The sequence below is a fragment of the Pipistrellus kuhlii genome, unplaced genomic scaffold (assembly GCF_014108245.1).
Source record: "Pipistrellus kuhlii isolate mPipKuh1 unplaced genomic scaffold, mPipKuh1.p scaffold_m20_p_12, whole genome shotgun sequence".
Lineage (NCBI taxonomy): Eukaryota > Metazoa > Chordata > Mammalia > Chiroptera > Vespertilionidae > Pipistrellus > Pipistrellus kuhlii.
The window spans coordinates 17,225,427-17,242,190 of NW_023425427.1; the positions used below are offsets into that span (position 1 = coordinate 17,225,427).

Below are 16,764 nucleotides of genomic sequence, written 5' to 3' on the forward strand. Positions count from 1 at the left end.
CACAACAATTTCAAAACTACAACTAAAAGACAAAACGTCTATCACCTAGAACCACAGGAAAGCTGGCTGAGTGGAAGTTCTACAACTAGAAGGAAAGAGAAAAGAGCATTGAGACATGCACAAGCACTGAAAAGCTGAGGTACTGAGGCGTGCAAATCGGGCTGGTGGTGGGTGACTAGGTGTGATTTTTTTTCAATTGGAAAGGAGACAAGCTCCCAATTACTCTAAACTCCAGTTTCTGGGGAGATGTTGGAGAACCAAACTCCAACGGGGAGAAACTGGACTATCTGCCATTGGGTTGGAAAGTGAGGGTGGCTTTCTTACAGAGGTGCTTGCGACAATCATTGCTTACTGTGCTGGGATGCGGGACGTGGGGACTTGGAAATGCGGAGTCGCAGGGACAGCTGACTGGCAGCCATTGCTGTTTACAACAGAATTTTATTCAGTCTTAAAAAGAGCCCTAGCCTAGTGACTCCCTGAGACCCCGCCCTACACAATCTACAAACCCACCCAAGACCCACGCAATGGTTTTTGCATATTAATGACCTGCCCTATTGCAGCTTAACCTAACAAACTGCAGTTCTGGTCAGACAGCTCCAAAACCTCTAAAGTCCAAGCAAAGAGGAGAAAAATGTAATTCTCTCTGTAGCTCCTGCTAGGTGGCCTCAGACAGTAGCTGACCTGCACACCGCTGGAGATCCAGAAGCTAGTGTATCTAGTGGTCAGTGTGAGGCGACACCAGATTGCAACTACTCACATCCATAATGACACGTTCAAGAGGCAGACTCAGTAAGAACCAAAGCCCCACTGAAGCAAGTCCTGCCCCATAAGTGTGTCTCCAGCAAAACATTTCTTCCACTCCATCAACACAGGGAAGCAGCAAAATGTGGAGACAAAGAAACATGTCATGAATGAAAGAAATGGAGGAAAGCAAGCTACTGGATATAGAGTTCAAAACCACATATATAAAGTTACTCAAGAATCTTCTAAAAACTGCCAAGAAACTTGATGAGACTTCTGAGGAGCTTAGTGAGACCTTCAAGCACCTTAATGAGAATGCCAAAAAATGGAAAAGGACCAGTCATAAATTAAGCATACACTGTCTGAAATAAAGAATATACAGAAATTCAACTATAGATCAAAGGTCCCCAAGAATCAAGCCAAAGATCTGAAATATGAGGAAACAAAAAACACCCAATCAGAAAAACAAAAATAAAAAAGAATCCAAAAATATGAAGGTAGTGTAAGGAGCTCTGGGACAACTTCAAGCATACCAACATCCAAATTATTGGGGTGCCAGAAGAAAGAGAGCAAAATATTGAAAACCTATTAGAAGAAATAATGACAGAAAACTTTCCCTACCTGGTGAAAGAAATAGACTTACAAGTCCAGGAAGCACAGAGAACCCCAAACAAGAGGAATCCAAAGAGGACCACACTAAGACACATCGTAATTAAAATGCCAAGAGCAAAAGACAAAGAGAGAATCTTACCAGCAGCAAGAGAAAAAGTTAGTTACCTACAAGGGAATACCCATATGACTGTCAGCTGATTTCTCAACAGAAACTATGCAGGCCAGTTGGGAGTGGCAAGAAATATTCAAAGTGATGAATAGCAAGAACCTACAACCAAGATTACTCTACCCAGCAAAGTTATCATTCAGAATTGAAGGGCAGATAAAGAGCTTCACAGATAAGAAAAAGTTAAAGGAGTTCATCACCACCAAACCAGTATTATATGAAATGCTGAAAGGTATTTTTTAAGAAGAGGAAGAAGAAGAAAGTAAAGATAAAAATTATGATCAACAAATACATATATGTCAACAAGTGAATCTAAAAAGTAAATTAAAAATCTGAGGAACAGAATAAACTGGTGAATGTAATAGAATCAGGGGCAAAGAAAGGGAGTGGATTGATAATTACCAGGGGGAAAGAGGTGTGGGGGTGCAGGAAGAGACTGGACTAAAATCGTACACCTATAGATGAAGACAATGGGGGGGAGGTAAGGGCAGAAGGTGGGGTGGGAACCGGTTGGAATAGAGCTATGCGGGGGGGAGAGAAATAATTATAATAATCTGAGCAATAAAGATTTATTAAATTTTTTAAAATGCATGACAATAGCTCAGAAGTGGGGAAATGGAGGTGCACTGTCACAAGGTTTATACACTATAGGTGAAGTGGAATAATATCAACTAATAATAGGAAGCAACAGTAAGACAGAAGATTTAACCCCTACCATATCCATAATCATCTTAAATGTAAACTATCTAAACATCCTATTAAAGACATATTGTCAGATTTAGTTTTTAAAGACCCAACTCTATATTAATAGTATATCAAATAGCCGGGACCGGTTTGGCTCAGTGGACAGAGCGTCGGCCTGCGGACTGAAGGGTCCCGGGTTCGATTCCAGTTAAGGGCATGTACTTTGATTGCGGGCACATCCCCAGTAGGGGGTGTGCAAGAGGCAGCTGATCGATGATTCTCTCTCATCCATGTTTCTAACTCTCTATCCCTCTATCCTCTCTGTGAAAAATCAATAAAATAAATATATATATATATATATATATATATATATATATATATATATTTCCAATTAAAAAGTATTGGAAATAAAAAAAATAGTATATCAAATAGATGTTAGAGGAAAAAATACTAACAGAGATAAAGAGCGCCATTTGAAAAAGACAAAAGGATCAATTCATCAAGAGAACTCAGCAATCCTAAAAGTTTATGCATCTAATAACAGAGCATTAAAATACACAAAGCAGCCTGGCTGGTGTGGCTCAGTGGTTGAGCACTGACCTATGATCCAGGAGGTAACGGTTCAACTCTTATCATTGATGTTTCTCTCTCTCTCTCTCCTTCTCCCTTCCTCTCTGATATCAATTTTTTAAAAATACATGAAGCCCTAACCAGTTTGGTTCAGTGGATAGGGTGTCAGCCTGCGGACTCAAGGGTCCCAGGTTTGATTCCGGTCAAGGACATGTACCTTGGTTGCAGGCACATCCCCAGTAGGGGGTGTGCAGGAGGCAGCTGATCAATGTTTCTCTCTCATCGATGTTTCTAACTCTCTATCTCTCTCCCTTCCTCTCTGTAAAAAATCAATAAAATATCTTTTAAAAAAATACATAAAGCATTTGGGTGGTGGGCACATGATGCAAATATATTTTTACTGATTTCAGAGAGGAATGTGCCCTGACCAGGAATCAAACCATGACTTCCTGGTTCATAGGTCAACACTCAACCACTGAGCCATGCCAGTTGGGCATGATATACAACTTTTTCAAATGCACGGAGACTATTTACCATGCAGCAGGACAGTCCACCAGTATTTCTCACCCTCTCCAACTCTGACCTGCAGAGGCTAAATTTATGGTCAGCATGGCTGAGAGATTGGGGGCTTCCTTCCTCCTCCCAGCCCCTCTCACAGGCTCTGCCCCAGGTGCAACATCCAGAGAGCATTTGGGTCCTGCTCTCACTCACCCTGCTTGTAAAGCATTGGGAGAGGCAAGCTGAACAAATAATGAAATAAAAATCCAACAACAGTAACAAAACCCAAAATAAAATGACCCTATTTGGTTAAAAGGCTAGTAGCCTGCAGAAGCATGGACCCTGAGAACTAGAAGGAACCTCAGGAGGAACTGTATAGATGACTGTTGTTGTTTTTTAATATTTTATTGATTTTTTTACAGAGATGGAGAGGGATAGTTAGAAACATCGATGAGAGAGAAACATTGGTCAATTGCCTCCTGCACACCCCCTACTGGGGATGTGCCCGCAACCAAGGTACGTGACCGGAATAAAAACCGGGACCCTTCAGTCCACAGGCCAACACTCCAACCACTGAGCCAACCTGGTTAGAACACTTATGCAATCATTGAATTATTCATCTATCATTCATTTATTCATTCCATAAGTGTTCCTGGGCCAGCCCTGTCTAGGGACTGACCTGTGAGGGTGGATCCCTGGCCGTGAGCCACTTCCTCCAACTTTTTCACACCAATTAAAGTTCTAAATAGACTCTGCGTAATTAGGTCTTTGGGACATCATCCCTGAAGCACCCCAAAGTTTCTAAGTTGGGCACTTTCCCCCTCTCCCTCTAAATTGCCTGGGGGATGGTGCAGTCCCTTGGCGCACAGGGAGCTTTGAAAGGCGCAGCTTTCATTTTGCCTGCTCCCCAGAAGGCTGTCACCCAGGATGGAGCGAGTAGCTGTCCAGGTCAGGGAGTCCTTGGCTGCCCACAATAAACTACTGGGGACCCCATTCAGTCTCAAGCCTAACAGAATTTCCTAATCCTCCAAACCTGACACACTTCAGAGAACCCCACTGAAGTCTAAGCACTTTGTCTAATTCCACCAAATTCTAAAAGTTCCACTTAATGTTATCAAGTTGCAAACTCTTCACTGAATTCTACGGAAGTGTAGGCACGGTTTGGAAAGCTGGGTCAGCATGAAACCCCATGTCCTCCCACCAGGGTTTGGGCCTGTGATTTGACCTACGTTTCTCCAGCTCCAGCCACAGAAGGTCCCCGGTCTCACACACTCTCTCAAGGAGGCAGCAAGATGCATCTGGAAGAGCCTGAAGGTAAGTGAAAAAATGGGGATGTGGGGCAGTGGAAGGGGTCTAGGCTGGGAGTCAGGATCCCAGGGAATTACTGGAGCTCTTGGCTTCCCCCTCAAACTCACTGTGTGATGCTGGGCAAGCCCCTTCCCCTCTCTGGGCCTCCATTTCCCCACAGAAAACAAGGGGCTGGCCTTGCTGGTCTGTAAGAGCCCTCCCAGTTCCGAGGTGTTTGGCAGCCTGCTCATTCCCAATTTGTCTTAGCCCCAGGAAGTCACAGACAGGAAGAAGTTGGCTGTGGCCAGCCTGGGAGCTTCAAGTTGGCCTTCAGAACCTGAGTGGCATCCCCTTGGGCTGGCAGGGACAGGGAACAGGCAGGAAGTTAGGGAGAAAGATGAGCACTGTCTTAGAGGTGCAGACGCAGGGCTGTGGGGCACAGGAGAGAGGCTCAGGGTGGCCGGGAGAGGATAAAGGCTCCCCAGGGAGGAGGCATTTGAACCGGTTCTTGCAGCCAGGAGAGACGTGAAGGCAGAATGGCCACTGTGGGCTCTGCAGACAAGCCCCCGATCCTGCTGTGGGAACCAGAGCTCCTCAGCCACATCCTTTCTGACCCTCTTCCCAAAGGCCCCATCCCCCAGCGAGGGCAGGGAGGGCAGGGATGCGCAGGTCCTCAGCACTCCCTGGAAGGCAGACAAGACACTCAGCTGGTTTGGTGCCTCTGTCCCTGTTCCGAGGTTCCTTTGCCCTCTGGGTTCACCCCAGGCAGAGGTTGCTCCCCATCCTCAGGGCTGTTCCTTCTCTAGTGACATTTCCACGGCCGGGCCCGTCTCCACAAACCTCCTCCCAGAGAGAAGCAGGCCTGCCAGTCCTCTGACACCCTGGCCACAGGTCCAGGGGTCTGCATGATTGGTTCCGTGTGTGCGTGTGCGTGTGTGTGTGTGTGTGTGTGTGTGTGTGTGTGTAAGAGAGAGCAAGAGTGAATGCCTCTACATATGTGCATACTCTCATTGGAATGACTGTTCATGTACACACATGAGCCTATATGTGCATGTAAACACTTAGGCACATATGTGTGTACCTGGGTGTCAAACAGGTGTTTGTGCACACACATATAGGTAGGTGCATATGTGATGACCCTATGTGAGTGTTTTCCAGCAGGTAGCTAATGGCTGCAGACGTTTGCTAGGATTTAGGGCATAAACTATCGTATGTGGAGCCATACAAAGAGGAGGCTGTGGCCTGTCCTAGTTCCAGGGGCTGCAGGAAAGCACACCACCACCTCTGTACCAGCCCTGGCACAGTGCCTGCCGCCATTGACACTCTGCTACATGCGGTGCCTCTCCAGGAACCCAGCCTCAGAGTTTCCCAGCTGAGTCCTGGAGGAAGCTCAAAGCTCATCCTCCCCTGACCCCGCAATGTCTCTGTACATTATCAGGCTGAGGCAAGACCTTCTGTCTGAAGTCCAGAGCTAGGTCAGAGCTCTCCTTTCTGCATAAATGGCCCTTTATCCCCTGAAGTAGGGTCCAGAGCTCTGCATGAAAATATGTCTGTGGGAGCAATGGGCTTCCTGTCACTGGAGGCAGGCAAACAGAAGCAGGACGAGGCGAGGCATGGAAATGGGAGAAGCTTTCTACCTGGGAATGGTTTGGATTCAGTGACCTGTGTCCTCAGTTGTTCTCCTAATGCCTAGCATGATGTCTGTACATAGCAGGAACTCAATCACTTCTTGATTCTAGAAAGAACAAACACAGGAGGACTAAAAGAAACAAATCATCTCATCAAGGGAATCACTGACAGGAACTGGTGCTTGATCCAGACCCAGGCTTGGGCAGTATGGCCGTGGGTTTACTGACACCGTGCCAAGTACCTGACACACGAAGGAAAGACTGAATCGTGCTCCTCAGCTAGGGAGAATATTGTAGGGGGACATCAGAGAAGGGCACCCATCTAGAGCAACAAAAGAACCGCCATCATTTGGGACTTGACAGAAGCAAACAAGTGCCCTGAGCATGCTGTAGTTGTCGCAGTGCTGGCAGGGACCCACTTTGTGACCTCAGTTTCCCCACCTGTTCAATGGGAGCTTTGTGGAGATGACCTCTCAGGGTGCTTCCCAGGCGGATGCCCTAGAATTCATAAGCTCAAAGCACCTCGGGCTCAGGCCGAGACAAAAACAGGTTTGGGGCTGAGCTAAGAGGTCCATCAAATTTTAGCTCAAAGGCCATGATAAAAGCAGATTCTGGAGGTCAATTTACACACAGTAGTTGATGAAGCAGGTCCTGTGGACACGAGGTGGGGGAGAGGGAGGAGGAGAGCAGGTGGACCAGCCCACTGAGCTCAGAGGCCAGCAGCCCCTCCAGGGCAAGGCACAGCGTACGCTTCATGCATGGAGACGAGAGCTGACCTAAAGAGACAAGTCAGATTTCTGCAGGCTGAGGGATAGAGGAGGGCATGCCGGTAGTGGGAACAGTGTAAAGCAGAGCTCAGAGGCTTCCTCAAATCAGGAGGACCCTCAGACACAAGCTAGCCAACTGGTTCTCAGAGTGTAGTACCTTGTCCAACAGCGGCAGCATCACCCAGATCTACTGAGTCAGAAACGCTGGGGAAGGAGCCCAGCAATGTGTTTTAACGAACTTGCCAGGTGATTCTGGGGCAAGTGAGGATCTCTGGTCCGGCCCATTGAATATTTTTCTATAGGAGGTTGATGGATGCTCTGTAAAAGGAAGATCCATGGTCAAATAAACTTAAGCATTACATATTCTACACTGCTTCTGGAAAGTCACAGATCACACTGCCATAGTAAAGGCTCTGAGAAGTCCTGTAGTAGAGCTTTATTTACTTTTGATTAATCCAATGTTGTCTCGATTTGATTTTTCAGTTTGCCTACTAACATTTCCATTCACACTCAGTGAAATGCTGATCTAAATCATTTTTCCCGTTGATAAACTGCAGCCCAGAGGTACAGGGATTGCCCCAAGTCACAGAGAGAGTGTGTGTGGGAGCAATATGCCTCATCCCAAAAGAGGCTGTGTGTGTGAGCTCCCCACCATCCTACACCCTCTCCCCCTCCACTGCAGCTATGGAGCTGGCCAATGGGACAGAGGTCTCCGAGTTCGTTCTGAAAGGATTCTCTGGCTACCCCTCCCTGGAGCGCCTGCTCTTCCCTCTGTGCTTGGCCATGTACCTGGTGACTCTGCTGGGGAACGCGGCCATCGTAGCGGTGAGCGTGCTGGATGTCCACCTGCACACGCCCATGTACTTTTTCCTGGGCAACCTCTCCATCCTGGACATCTGCTACACGTCCACCTTCGTGCCCCTGATGCTAGTCCACCTCCTGTCGGCCTGGAAGACCATCTCCTTTGTTGGCTGCGCAGTCCAGATGTGTCTGAGCCTATCCACCGGCTCCACGGAGTGCCTGCTGCTCGCCATTATGGCCTACGACCGCTACCTGGCCATCTGCCGGCCACTCAGGTACCCCGTGCTCATGAGCCGGCGGCTCTGCTTGTTGCTGGCAGGAGCCGCCTGGGTCCTCTGTCTCTTCAAGTCAGTGACTGAGACGGTCATCGCCATGAGGCTGCCCTTCTGTGGCCACCGCGTGGTCAGTCACTTCACCTGTGAGATCCTGGCGGTGCTGAAGCTGGCATGCGGGGACACGTCCGTCAGCGAGGCCCTCCTGCTGGTGGGCGCCGTTCTGCTGCTGCCCGTGCCCCTGGCATTCATCTGCCTGTCCTACACGCTGATCCTGGCCACCATCCTGAGGGTGCCCTCGGCTGCCGGGCGCCACAAGGCCTTCTCCACCTGCTCGGCGCACCTGGCTGTGGTGCTGCTTTTCTACGGCACCGTCATCTTCATGTACATGAAGCCCAAGCGCAAGGAGGCCGGCGTCTCTGACGAGGTCTTCACGGTCCTCTACGCCGTGGTCACGCCCATGCTGAACCCCGTCATCTACAGCCTGAGGAACAGGGAGGTGAAGGAGGCCGCCAGGAAGGTGTGGGGCAGGAGGTGGTGCTGCACGTAAGGGAGGGCCTGCAGGTCAGGAGGCGAGGCCTCGGGTGCCTAAAGTGAGGATGGTGTGGAGCATGGGGCTGTGTTTCTGGAATCTTCATCCCGTAAAGGCAGCACCAAGTCCCACCGATGTGCAGAGAATAGCTCACATCCCCCTCTCTGCTCCTTCCCCAGTATTGCCCTTGGCCAGCCCTCGGTATCACTCCCCACATGTTTGCCAGCCTCCTGGCTGGCCTCAATGCCAGTCTTTATTTTTTAAAATATATTTTTATTGATTCCAGAGAAGATGGAGAGATAGAAACATCAATGATGAGAGAGAATCACCGATCGGCTGCTTCCTACATGTGTGGATCTACCCGGGCATGTGCCCTCACTGGGAATCGAACCATGACCTCCTGGCTCATAGGCTGACGCTCAACCACTGAGCCACACCAGCCGGGCCACATTCCAGTCTTCCTCCTCTTTCCAATCTCTCCTCCTAAGGGCAGCCAGAAGATCTTTTTAAAAAGCACATGTGATCATGTCACTCTCCGGACTGAAACCCCTAAATGGCTTCCCACTGCTCTCAGGACGAAATGCAACCTCTTCAGTGAGCATTTGAGGTCCTGACCAATCCCGTAGCCCATCACCCACATTCTCACTCCCAACAGCCACACCCACCAGCCAAGTGGGGCCTCGGTGATACCCAGCACTGCCCTGCTCGGTGCTCTTCTTGGTTCTCCCCACAAAGCGGCCCCGGCCCAGCACACAACTCCATGTGTAAAAGGAGTGCCTAACCCTCAAGGTCCAGCACAGGTGCCACCTCCTCCTGGAAGCCACCCCACTTTGCTCCTGCTGCTCTCTTTTAAGTATTACTGTCAGGGCAGAGTGTGTCGAATTCCACTCTTTTCCAAAGCTCCACCCTGCCCTAACCCAGGCCTCTCATAGGTTTCCTCAATAAACAAATGATAGTGTCAATGTAGGGAAACTAATGGCAGAGCCTGGGGTTCTCCCCAAATCTGAGCAGAGCTGAGATGGAGTGCACAGATGACAGGCAAGGCCTAGAGCCACTGGGAGATGACAGTAGAGGCAGCGATGAGGCATCAAGTCCAAGATTTCGAGGCCTGCCCAGCTGCCAGGACACAGTCACCTGGAGCGGCCCAGGGCCTGGACTCCCCCGTCTTCCCTTAGCAGCAGCAGCTGCTGGTACCTCCCTGTGCAGCATCCAGGCCTCACCTGGCTTTGGGGAGGCTTGCTCTACTGCTCTTCATCCCATCCCCCGGCATCCTGCCATAGCCAACTCGTCCTGGTGCGCAGCCTCTTCCCAGCTTTCCTTGCTGAGAGCTCAGTGACCACAGAAATGGGCCTAGATTCTCGCAGCATCTCCACTCCCTGCCCGCTCTGGCCTCAGAGGCACCATCTCTATGACGGAAGAGCTGGTCTTGGCCTCCAAGCAGGTAAGCACAGCCCTTGCTTGAGTCCTCCGTTCCCCTCCGTCCCCCTTTCTGCTTCTGTTGGTCAGAACAGAGGCACCGAGGAGAGAAGCACCCCGCTCCCTGCACCTCAACCCTCTCAATCAAGCCAGAGTGAAGGCTGCCAGCCAAGACGTTCTGCTGGGCCTTCAATGCCACTGGAGGAGTTCGGACTTCGTCCTGTGGGCATTGGGGGTTTTACATCACATTTACAGTTAGAAAGGCCACTGGTTATACGCAATTCTCCGCCCCTGAAACTGGCAAAGAAATTTAAAAATGTCTATTGTTAATTAAGGTGCATCGAAGTAGGTAATGTCATATACTTCTGGTGGGAATGGAAATGGACTGATATGAATTTCCTGCAGAGTAAGTTGGAGCATGAATCAAGAGGCTTAAAAACTTCCAGACCCTTTTCCTTTCTACTTCTAGGAATAAGTGTAAGAAGATATAGGCACAAAGAATTGTATACAAGAATATTAATCATGGGATTGTTTATAGTAATAAAAAATTGTAAGAATCTCAATGTCCAACCATAGAAGAATGTTTAAATAAATCCTGGTGAAGTCCAAACCTACATGATTTTACTAATCAATGTCACCCAAATAAATTCAATAAAATTTTTTTAAAAATTTAAAAGAAAAAAACTAAGTGGTCACAATCTTCACCTGTATTCTTGATAAAAATTCCAAAAGCCAAATCATAGCATAATGGAAAATTTTGTGTCAGCTGCTACTTTACTTAAAACAGTATTTTAGTCCCTAAACTGTGTCAACTTATTTTTTGTTGTGGGAAGAAAACAGAAAATGAAAGATAAGGGATTGAGAAGGGAGGAGGTAAAGAAACCCGTAGCCGAAACCGGTTTGGCTCAGTGGATAGAGCATTGGCCTGCGGACTGAAAGGTCCCAGGTTCGATTCCGGTCAAGGGCATGTACCTTGGTTGCGGGCACATTCCCAGTGAGGGGTGTGCAAGAGGCAGCTGATCGATGATTCTCTCTCATCGATGTTTCTAACTCTCTATCTCTCTCCCTTCCTCTCTGTACAAAATCAATAAAAATATATTTAAAAAAAAAAAAAAAAAAAGAACAAGAAAGAAACCCGTAGACCTCATGTACCTGACTAAATCTCGGACTTAATGGTCCCTCGCAAGTGCTTGTTGGGGTCTCATACCCCATCCAGCAATTTTCTTTTCTTCACATTCCATGAATCCAGGTCCTTACAACAACCGTGGAAGCAGACAGCCCATTTCACAGACCAGTACGCCCAGGTCCAGAGCAGGGGAGCCCTGGTCCCCAAGCCTCAGCCCCAAAAGGGCAGGACTGCAATGAGACTCAGACTTCAGATTCTGTCCAGTCTCTCTCTTGTGCCCGCCCCAACCCCCTTCCCGGGACAGCACACGGAACCTGGGTCTCTGAAGCCCCACTGCTGCCAAACCTGTATCTTGTGTAGTTGCAGAGTTTGAACTTTAAATTGGCCAGAGACTGCAAAGTCCCTGAAGGCAGGGAGCAGGCAAGCCGTCTATGTGGCAGGCCTCAGGAGGCTGGTCCTCGTGGGCGCAACCCTGGCCCATCCCAGCCTAGTGTGTCTCCTGGTAATGAACTTGGCAATTCCCAGCTCTGCTCTCGGGCCAGCTCACGTGGCAGCCCACCCCAGCTACCTGCATGCACTAATGCCACTGGGCCAACAGGTAGGAGGTAAGGAGAATCCATAACATGCTGACTCCTCTCAGTCAGTCTTTTTTAGACATGTAAAAATCAGAGTATCTGCTTGGGAAAGAGGACATAATACTAAGAATATCAGCTACCACTTACTGATTCCTTACCATGCATCAGGCTTTGTGCTGAGAGCTTCGCATGCACCATGTCACTGGATCCTCACAATAACCACACAAGGAAATACTGTTCTTACCTCCGCATTACAGGTAAGGAAGGTAGGGCTGAGGAAACTGTTAGCAAGTGGGACCTGGAATTGGGGTCCTGGTCAGGTGACTCCAACCCAACACTCACCTGCTCTGCTATACAGCAAGCAGGTAGTGATGCAGGAATCTGAGATCCCGGCCTGTGAGGGAAACTGGAAACCAAGCTTTCATCTTGCTGGGTCATTCACCTTCCTTATAAAATAAGTATGAAATGGTTCATACTAGATTGATCAGCTAATGAAATTGATATGGTATTTACCTTGAAAAATAACCCTGAGCCTGTTAGACTTCACGATTGGAAGGTGATGGAAGGATGTGAGGAAATGTTTGCCGGTTACAGAGTACCAGAGACTGCCTAAGCGAATGCTTCCATATCACAAAAGGAGTATTTAACCAAGGTCATAGAATCAGAAGAAAGAATCAAACCCAGTTCCCTCACTCCCAGGCCCAGTTCATGGCATCACCCAGTCTCTCAGGGGGTGAATCTGGGGAGTGGAATTAGACAGAGACACTCCTCTCTCTCTGTGAACCTGATTTCCCAGGGCAGGACAGAGTGAGACATTGGCGGATAGATGCAGTGTTTTTCTGTGTGAAAGTCATTTTATCCAAACACTCAGCTATGTTTCCCGTTCTTCTCTTTCTGAGCATGTGGTAGGATTACACAGGGCCAGTGGGTTGTGGGCGGATGTGAAACACATCTCTACTGCGTCAGAGCAGTTAACTGCTGGTGTGAAATGCTCTAGTGTATTCTTCCCCAGCCATACCCACTGGTGATGCTCCCGATAGTGGAGCCTCCAGCAGCCAGGTCTCTGAGGACGGCGGTGTGGAACAGAGCCCCCTGAAAACCTACAGTGGAGGCGTAGCATGAGAAATTCCCTTACTATTTCCCTGATTCAGGATGAAAGAAGGAAAACCATTGCAGGCTCTGGGGAGAGAGGGGGTCATGACAGACGCTGCCTTAAAGGTCAAACATTTCCACTCTACAGGGGGTGTAAGCCAGACATCTGGTCATCACCTCCGGAGGTGTCGAGCACACCCCAACAGGTGCTTTATGGCTGAAGACAAATTCTCTGATCTGGAGCCTCAGTGACAACTTGCTAGTGCTGGGCAGCTCCCTGCACCTTTACATGCATTTTCCCCTGAGCTACACAGCATCCCCACTTTTCAAAAGGAAACCGAGTCTCAGAGAGGTCCAGTGACTTGATCAATATCACACAGCCAGTTAGTGCTGACGCTGGATGCAAAAGGAAGTTTTTGAATCGTGCCTTGGTTATCTGTTCAGTGACTGCTCTTGGCAGTACTCGCTGTAGGAAGTGCTGAGAGGAAGGAGACAGCGTCCTGCTCACGGGTGTAGTAGAGGACACAGGTACAGAGCACCTACCTGAACACAGAGGGAAGGCGAAGGACTAAAAGCGTCAGAAGAGAGCAGGTGACTGCAGGGAGCAGGAGGGAGAAAAAAGGAGATTAAGCTGGGCTCTGAGGAATGAGCAGGAATGGCCCCACTGGAGAAGGGAGGGAGGGCATGCCTACAAAAGGAAAATTCTTAGGCAAAGAGGTAGCACTGGGAAAAAGAATGTCTGTAAGCAGAGGGTGAGCCCTTGTGTACCTACAAACAGGTTGCAGCTAAGGAGGGAGGATGAGGAGGAATCCATCCCTGAAGGGCAGACAGGGCTCCAGTGCTGTCACAGGACACTGGCCTTGCAGTCAATCCCACAGGGAAGGGGCTGGAGGTGCTTATATCTTCTGAATGAAAGAGTCACACTCAGTTTCTATTTCTCCTTTAGACCCGAGGTCACCTGGGCCACAAGGCAGCTTTCCAGTTTAACAAGACTGCCTTGGGGACGTTTCAGCTTCCTCCTGGGAATCCCTGACACTGGCAATTCCCAAGGAGGCGGTGAGTCCCGCTCCGGACAGCAATGAGAGCACTGGGCGAAGACTGCAGCCTCTGCCCAGCGCTCCCTTTACAAACTCATCAGTGACTGACAAATCGGCGAGATGAGGTCAGGGTCTTCCCTCCTGTGTGACATCCGTGCCAGTCCCGTCTATCCTAAAAAGCAATATGGAGGTCAAAGAGGTGCTACTTGGCTTTCATGACCAGGTTTAAATCCTGTGGCCAGTGGCTCTACTGGGATACACTGTGTTTTTTTTAAATCAACAGAGGGTCTGTGATTCCTTAAGGAGTGATGATCAGAAATCAGGCTTACGCACCCTGTAAGTGGGAATGTTCAACCCTTAAGGCCCAAAAGGAACACTCGGTGAGCACCATCCATCACCACCTGCCTTGCAGAGCTCACCTCACCTAATCCAGGGAAGAGGGAAGTGATAGGTGCGGCAACTTCCTGTCCACTTATTTTTCTTACTGCTATAGCCCCAGAACCTAAACAATACCTAGCAGAGAGCATTCAAAAATATTCACCAATGAATGAATCTGAAACTATGTGCATGATTCAGCCATAGGAAGCCATAACCTAGAGTTTCCTGTTAACAGACAAGAACTCTAAATTCTAGAGGAGCTTATCAAATATTGTCTCCCGGGCCCACCCGGGGGGAACCACGAAAGAGCTGAAGGGACGAGAATGTATCTCATCTCCTCTGAGTTAAGTCAGAACTGCAGAGCCGAGAAGGCCAGCTTGCAGACCTTAAGTCTAAGTCTCTCAGTATACAGTCGGTGAAACTACATTCCAGAGGTGGGGCTGACCTTCCCCAGGGCACGTGTTCAGGTTGCCTGGCTCCAGGGCCAGCTAGAACTTTTTCCAGCACCTGTGTGGCCCAGATGTGAAAGGAGGGAAAATGACATGGGTGGGGCCAACGAGACAGCCGTGACAGAGTATGTCCTGCTGGGCCTATGCGGCCACCACGACTTAGAGATGGTCCTGTTTGTGCTCTGCCTGGGCATCTACTCCGTGAACGTGCTGGGGAATGCCCTCCTCATCGGGCTTAACGTGCTGGACCCCCGCCTGCACAGCCCCATGTACTTCTTTCTCAGCAACCTCTCTCTCTTGGACATCTGTGGCACATCCTCCTTCGTGCCTTTCATGCTGGTCAACTTCCTGGAAGCCCAAAGGACCATCTCCTTCCCTGGTTGTGTCCTGCAGCTGTACCTGACCCTGGCACTGGGCTCCACAGAGTGCGTGCTCCTGGCCGTGATGGCATGTGACCGTTATGTGGCCATCTGCCGGCCGCTTAGGTACCCAGAACTCATGAATGGGCAGACGTGCGTGCGGATGGCAGTGCTGAGCTGGGGAACGGGCTTTGCCAACTCACTGCTGCAGTCTATTGTCACCTGGAGCCTCCCGTTCTGTGGCCACCGTGTCATTAACCACTTCTTCTGTGAGATCTTGGCCGTGCTGAAACTGGCCTGCGGGGACATCTCTCTCAATGCACTGCTTCTAATGGTGGCCACAGCTGTCCTGTCACTGGCCCCGCTCCTGCTCATCTGCATGTCCTACATTTTCATCCTTAATGCCATCCTTAGGGTGCCCTCTGCTGCAGGCCGGCGCAAAGCCTTCTCCACCTGCTCCGCCCACCTCACAGTGGTAGTGGTTTTCTATGGGACTATCTCCTTCATGTACTTCAAGCCCAAGGCCAAGGACCCTGACCTGGATAAGATTATTGCATTGTTCTATGGGGTCGTGACCCCCTCCCTGAACCCCATCATTTACAGCCTGAGAAATGCAGAGGTAAAAGCTGCTGCCATAGCTCTGCTGGGGGGGAAGCTGCTCTGCAGGGAAATGCCCCGCTTTTCCTGTTCTCAACCTCTATCCGGCAGGAGAGTCTAGGTTATGATATGGTGAGAACTTCAAAACGTCAGTGGCTTAGGAACCCAAAGATTTATTTCTCATTCGTGCTACAGGCCCTTTGGAGGTTGGCTGGCGGAGGGGTCTATTCTATCATTATCTTCACCCCTCTGGGGCTCAAAGTAATAGAGCAACTACTGGAACATTGCTGGTCACCATGACAACAGGAAAAGAGAAAATGACAAGGCCTGCACTGACTCTTCAAGCTTCCACTCAGAAGTAGCATGCTACTTCCACGCACATTTTAAGTGGCTTCAAGGTGTGTCTGAGTAGCCAAGGTCTGTCATTGCAGGTGGCACAGAAGTGGTAGAGAGCCTTAGGACTAAAAGGGGTTATACAGATAGGACCAGAAATCTGCTCCGGCCAGGCCTACCTGCTCCGCTGACAGAGGGCCAGCTGGAATGATGTACATCTCGGGGGAAGGTGCCATATAGACTGTGATGACCAGAAAGAACATGCTCCCAACATCTTTGCACTACACAAACCCTCGGGACTCAGCTGTGACTTTTGTGGAAAGAGAAGAAATTCCAAATTGACAAAATATGATCCTTCTGGCACTCAGGCAAATGGGGCTCAAAACAGAAGTTACATTCTGGTGATAATTCCTTCCCATCTGAGCTTTGTACCTGCTAGTCCAATTTTCTGGAAACTCAGCTTCCTTCCTTGTTGAGTGTGGGTACCACAAGGGAGATCTGTCTCACTGGCTTAAATCATCTCAAAACACACACACACACACACACACACACACACACACACACAGACTCACTCACAACTCCCTATTCCTGGCTGTGCAGCCCGACACAATGGGACTAAAGCCTCAGACAGCAGCTCCAGCAGTTCATTCGGCTAGGCTCCCATCACCCAAGCTGACCTCCTCAGGGTCCCTCTTTCCCTCCCCTCCCCACACATTTGGCCCCAGAAAAAAAGGCACCACAGAACCAGCAAATACTTCATTGGAGACACACCAGGCTCCACCTGCATCAACTCAAGATACCAGCTTTAGTCCCAGTCCCTGCTTGTCCCCTCCCAGCACAGCTC

At 49.4% G+C, this 16,764-nt stretch overlaps 2 protein-coding genes across 2 annotated transcripts; both read left to right on the forward strand.

The window, feature by feature from the left end:
* The first annotated feature begins 7,622 nt into the window (after positions 1 to 7,622).
* On the forward strand, positions 7,623 to 8,745 carry LOC118716332 (olfactory receptor 13J1). The gene has a single exon (XM_036433396.2). It carries the CDS (start codon positions 7,638 to 7,640, stop codon positions 8,574 to 8,576), a length of 939 nt encoding a protein of 312 aa, XP_036289289.2. The 5' UTR covers positions 7,623 to 7,637; the 3' UTR covers positions 8,577 to 8,745.
* Positions 8,746 to 14,269: 5,524 nt separating this feature from the next.
* LOC118716331 (olfactory receptor 13C7-like) lies at positions 14,270 to 15,708 on the forward strand. The gene has a single exon (XM_036433395.2). The coding sequence runs from the start codon at positions 14,725 to 14,727 to the stop codon at positions 15,706 to 15,708; it is 984 nt and encodes a 327-aa protein (XP_036289288.1). The 5' UTR covers positions 14,270 to 14,724.
* Positions 15,709 to 16,764: the final 1,056 nt, after the last annotated feature.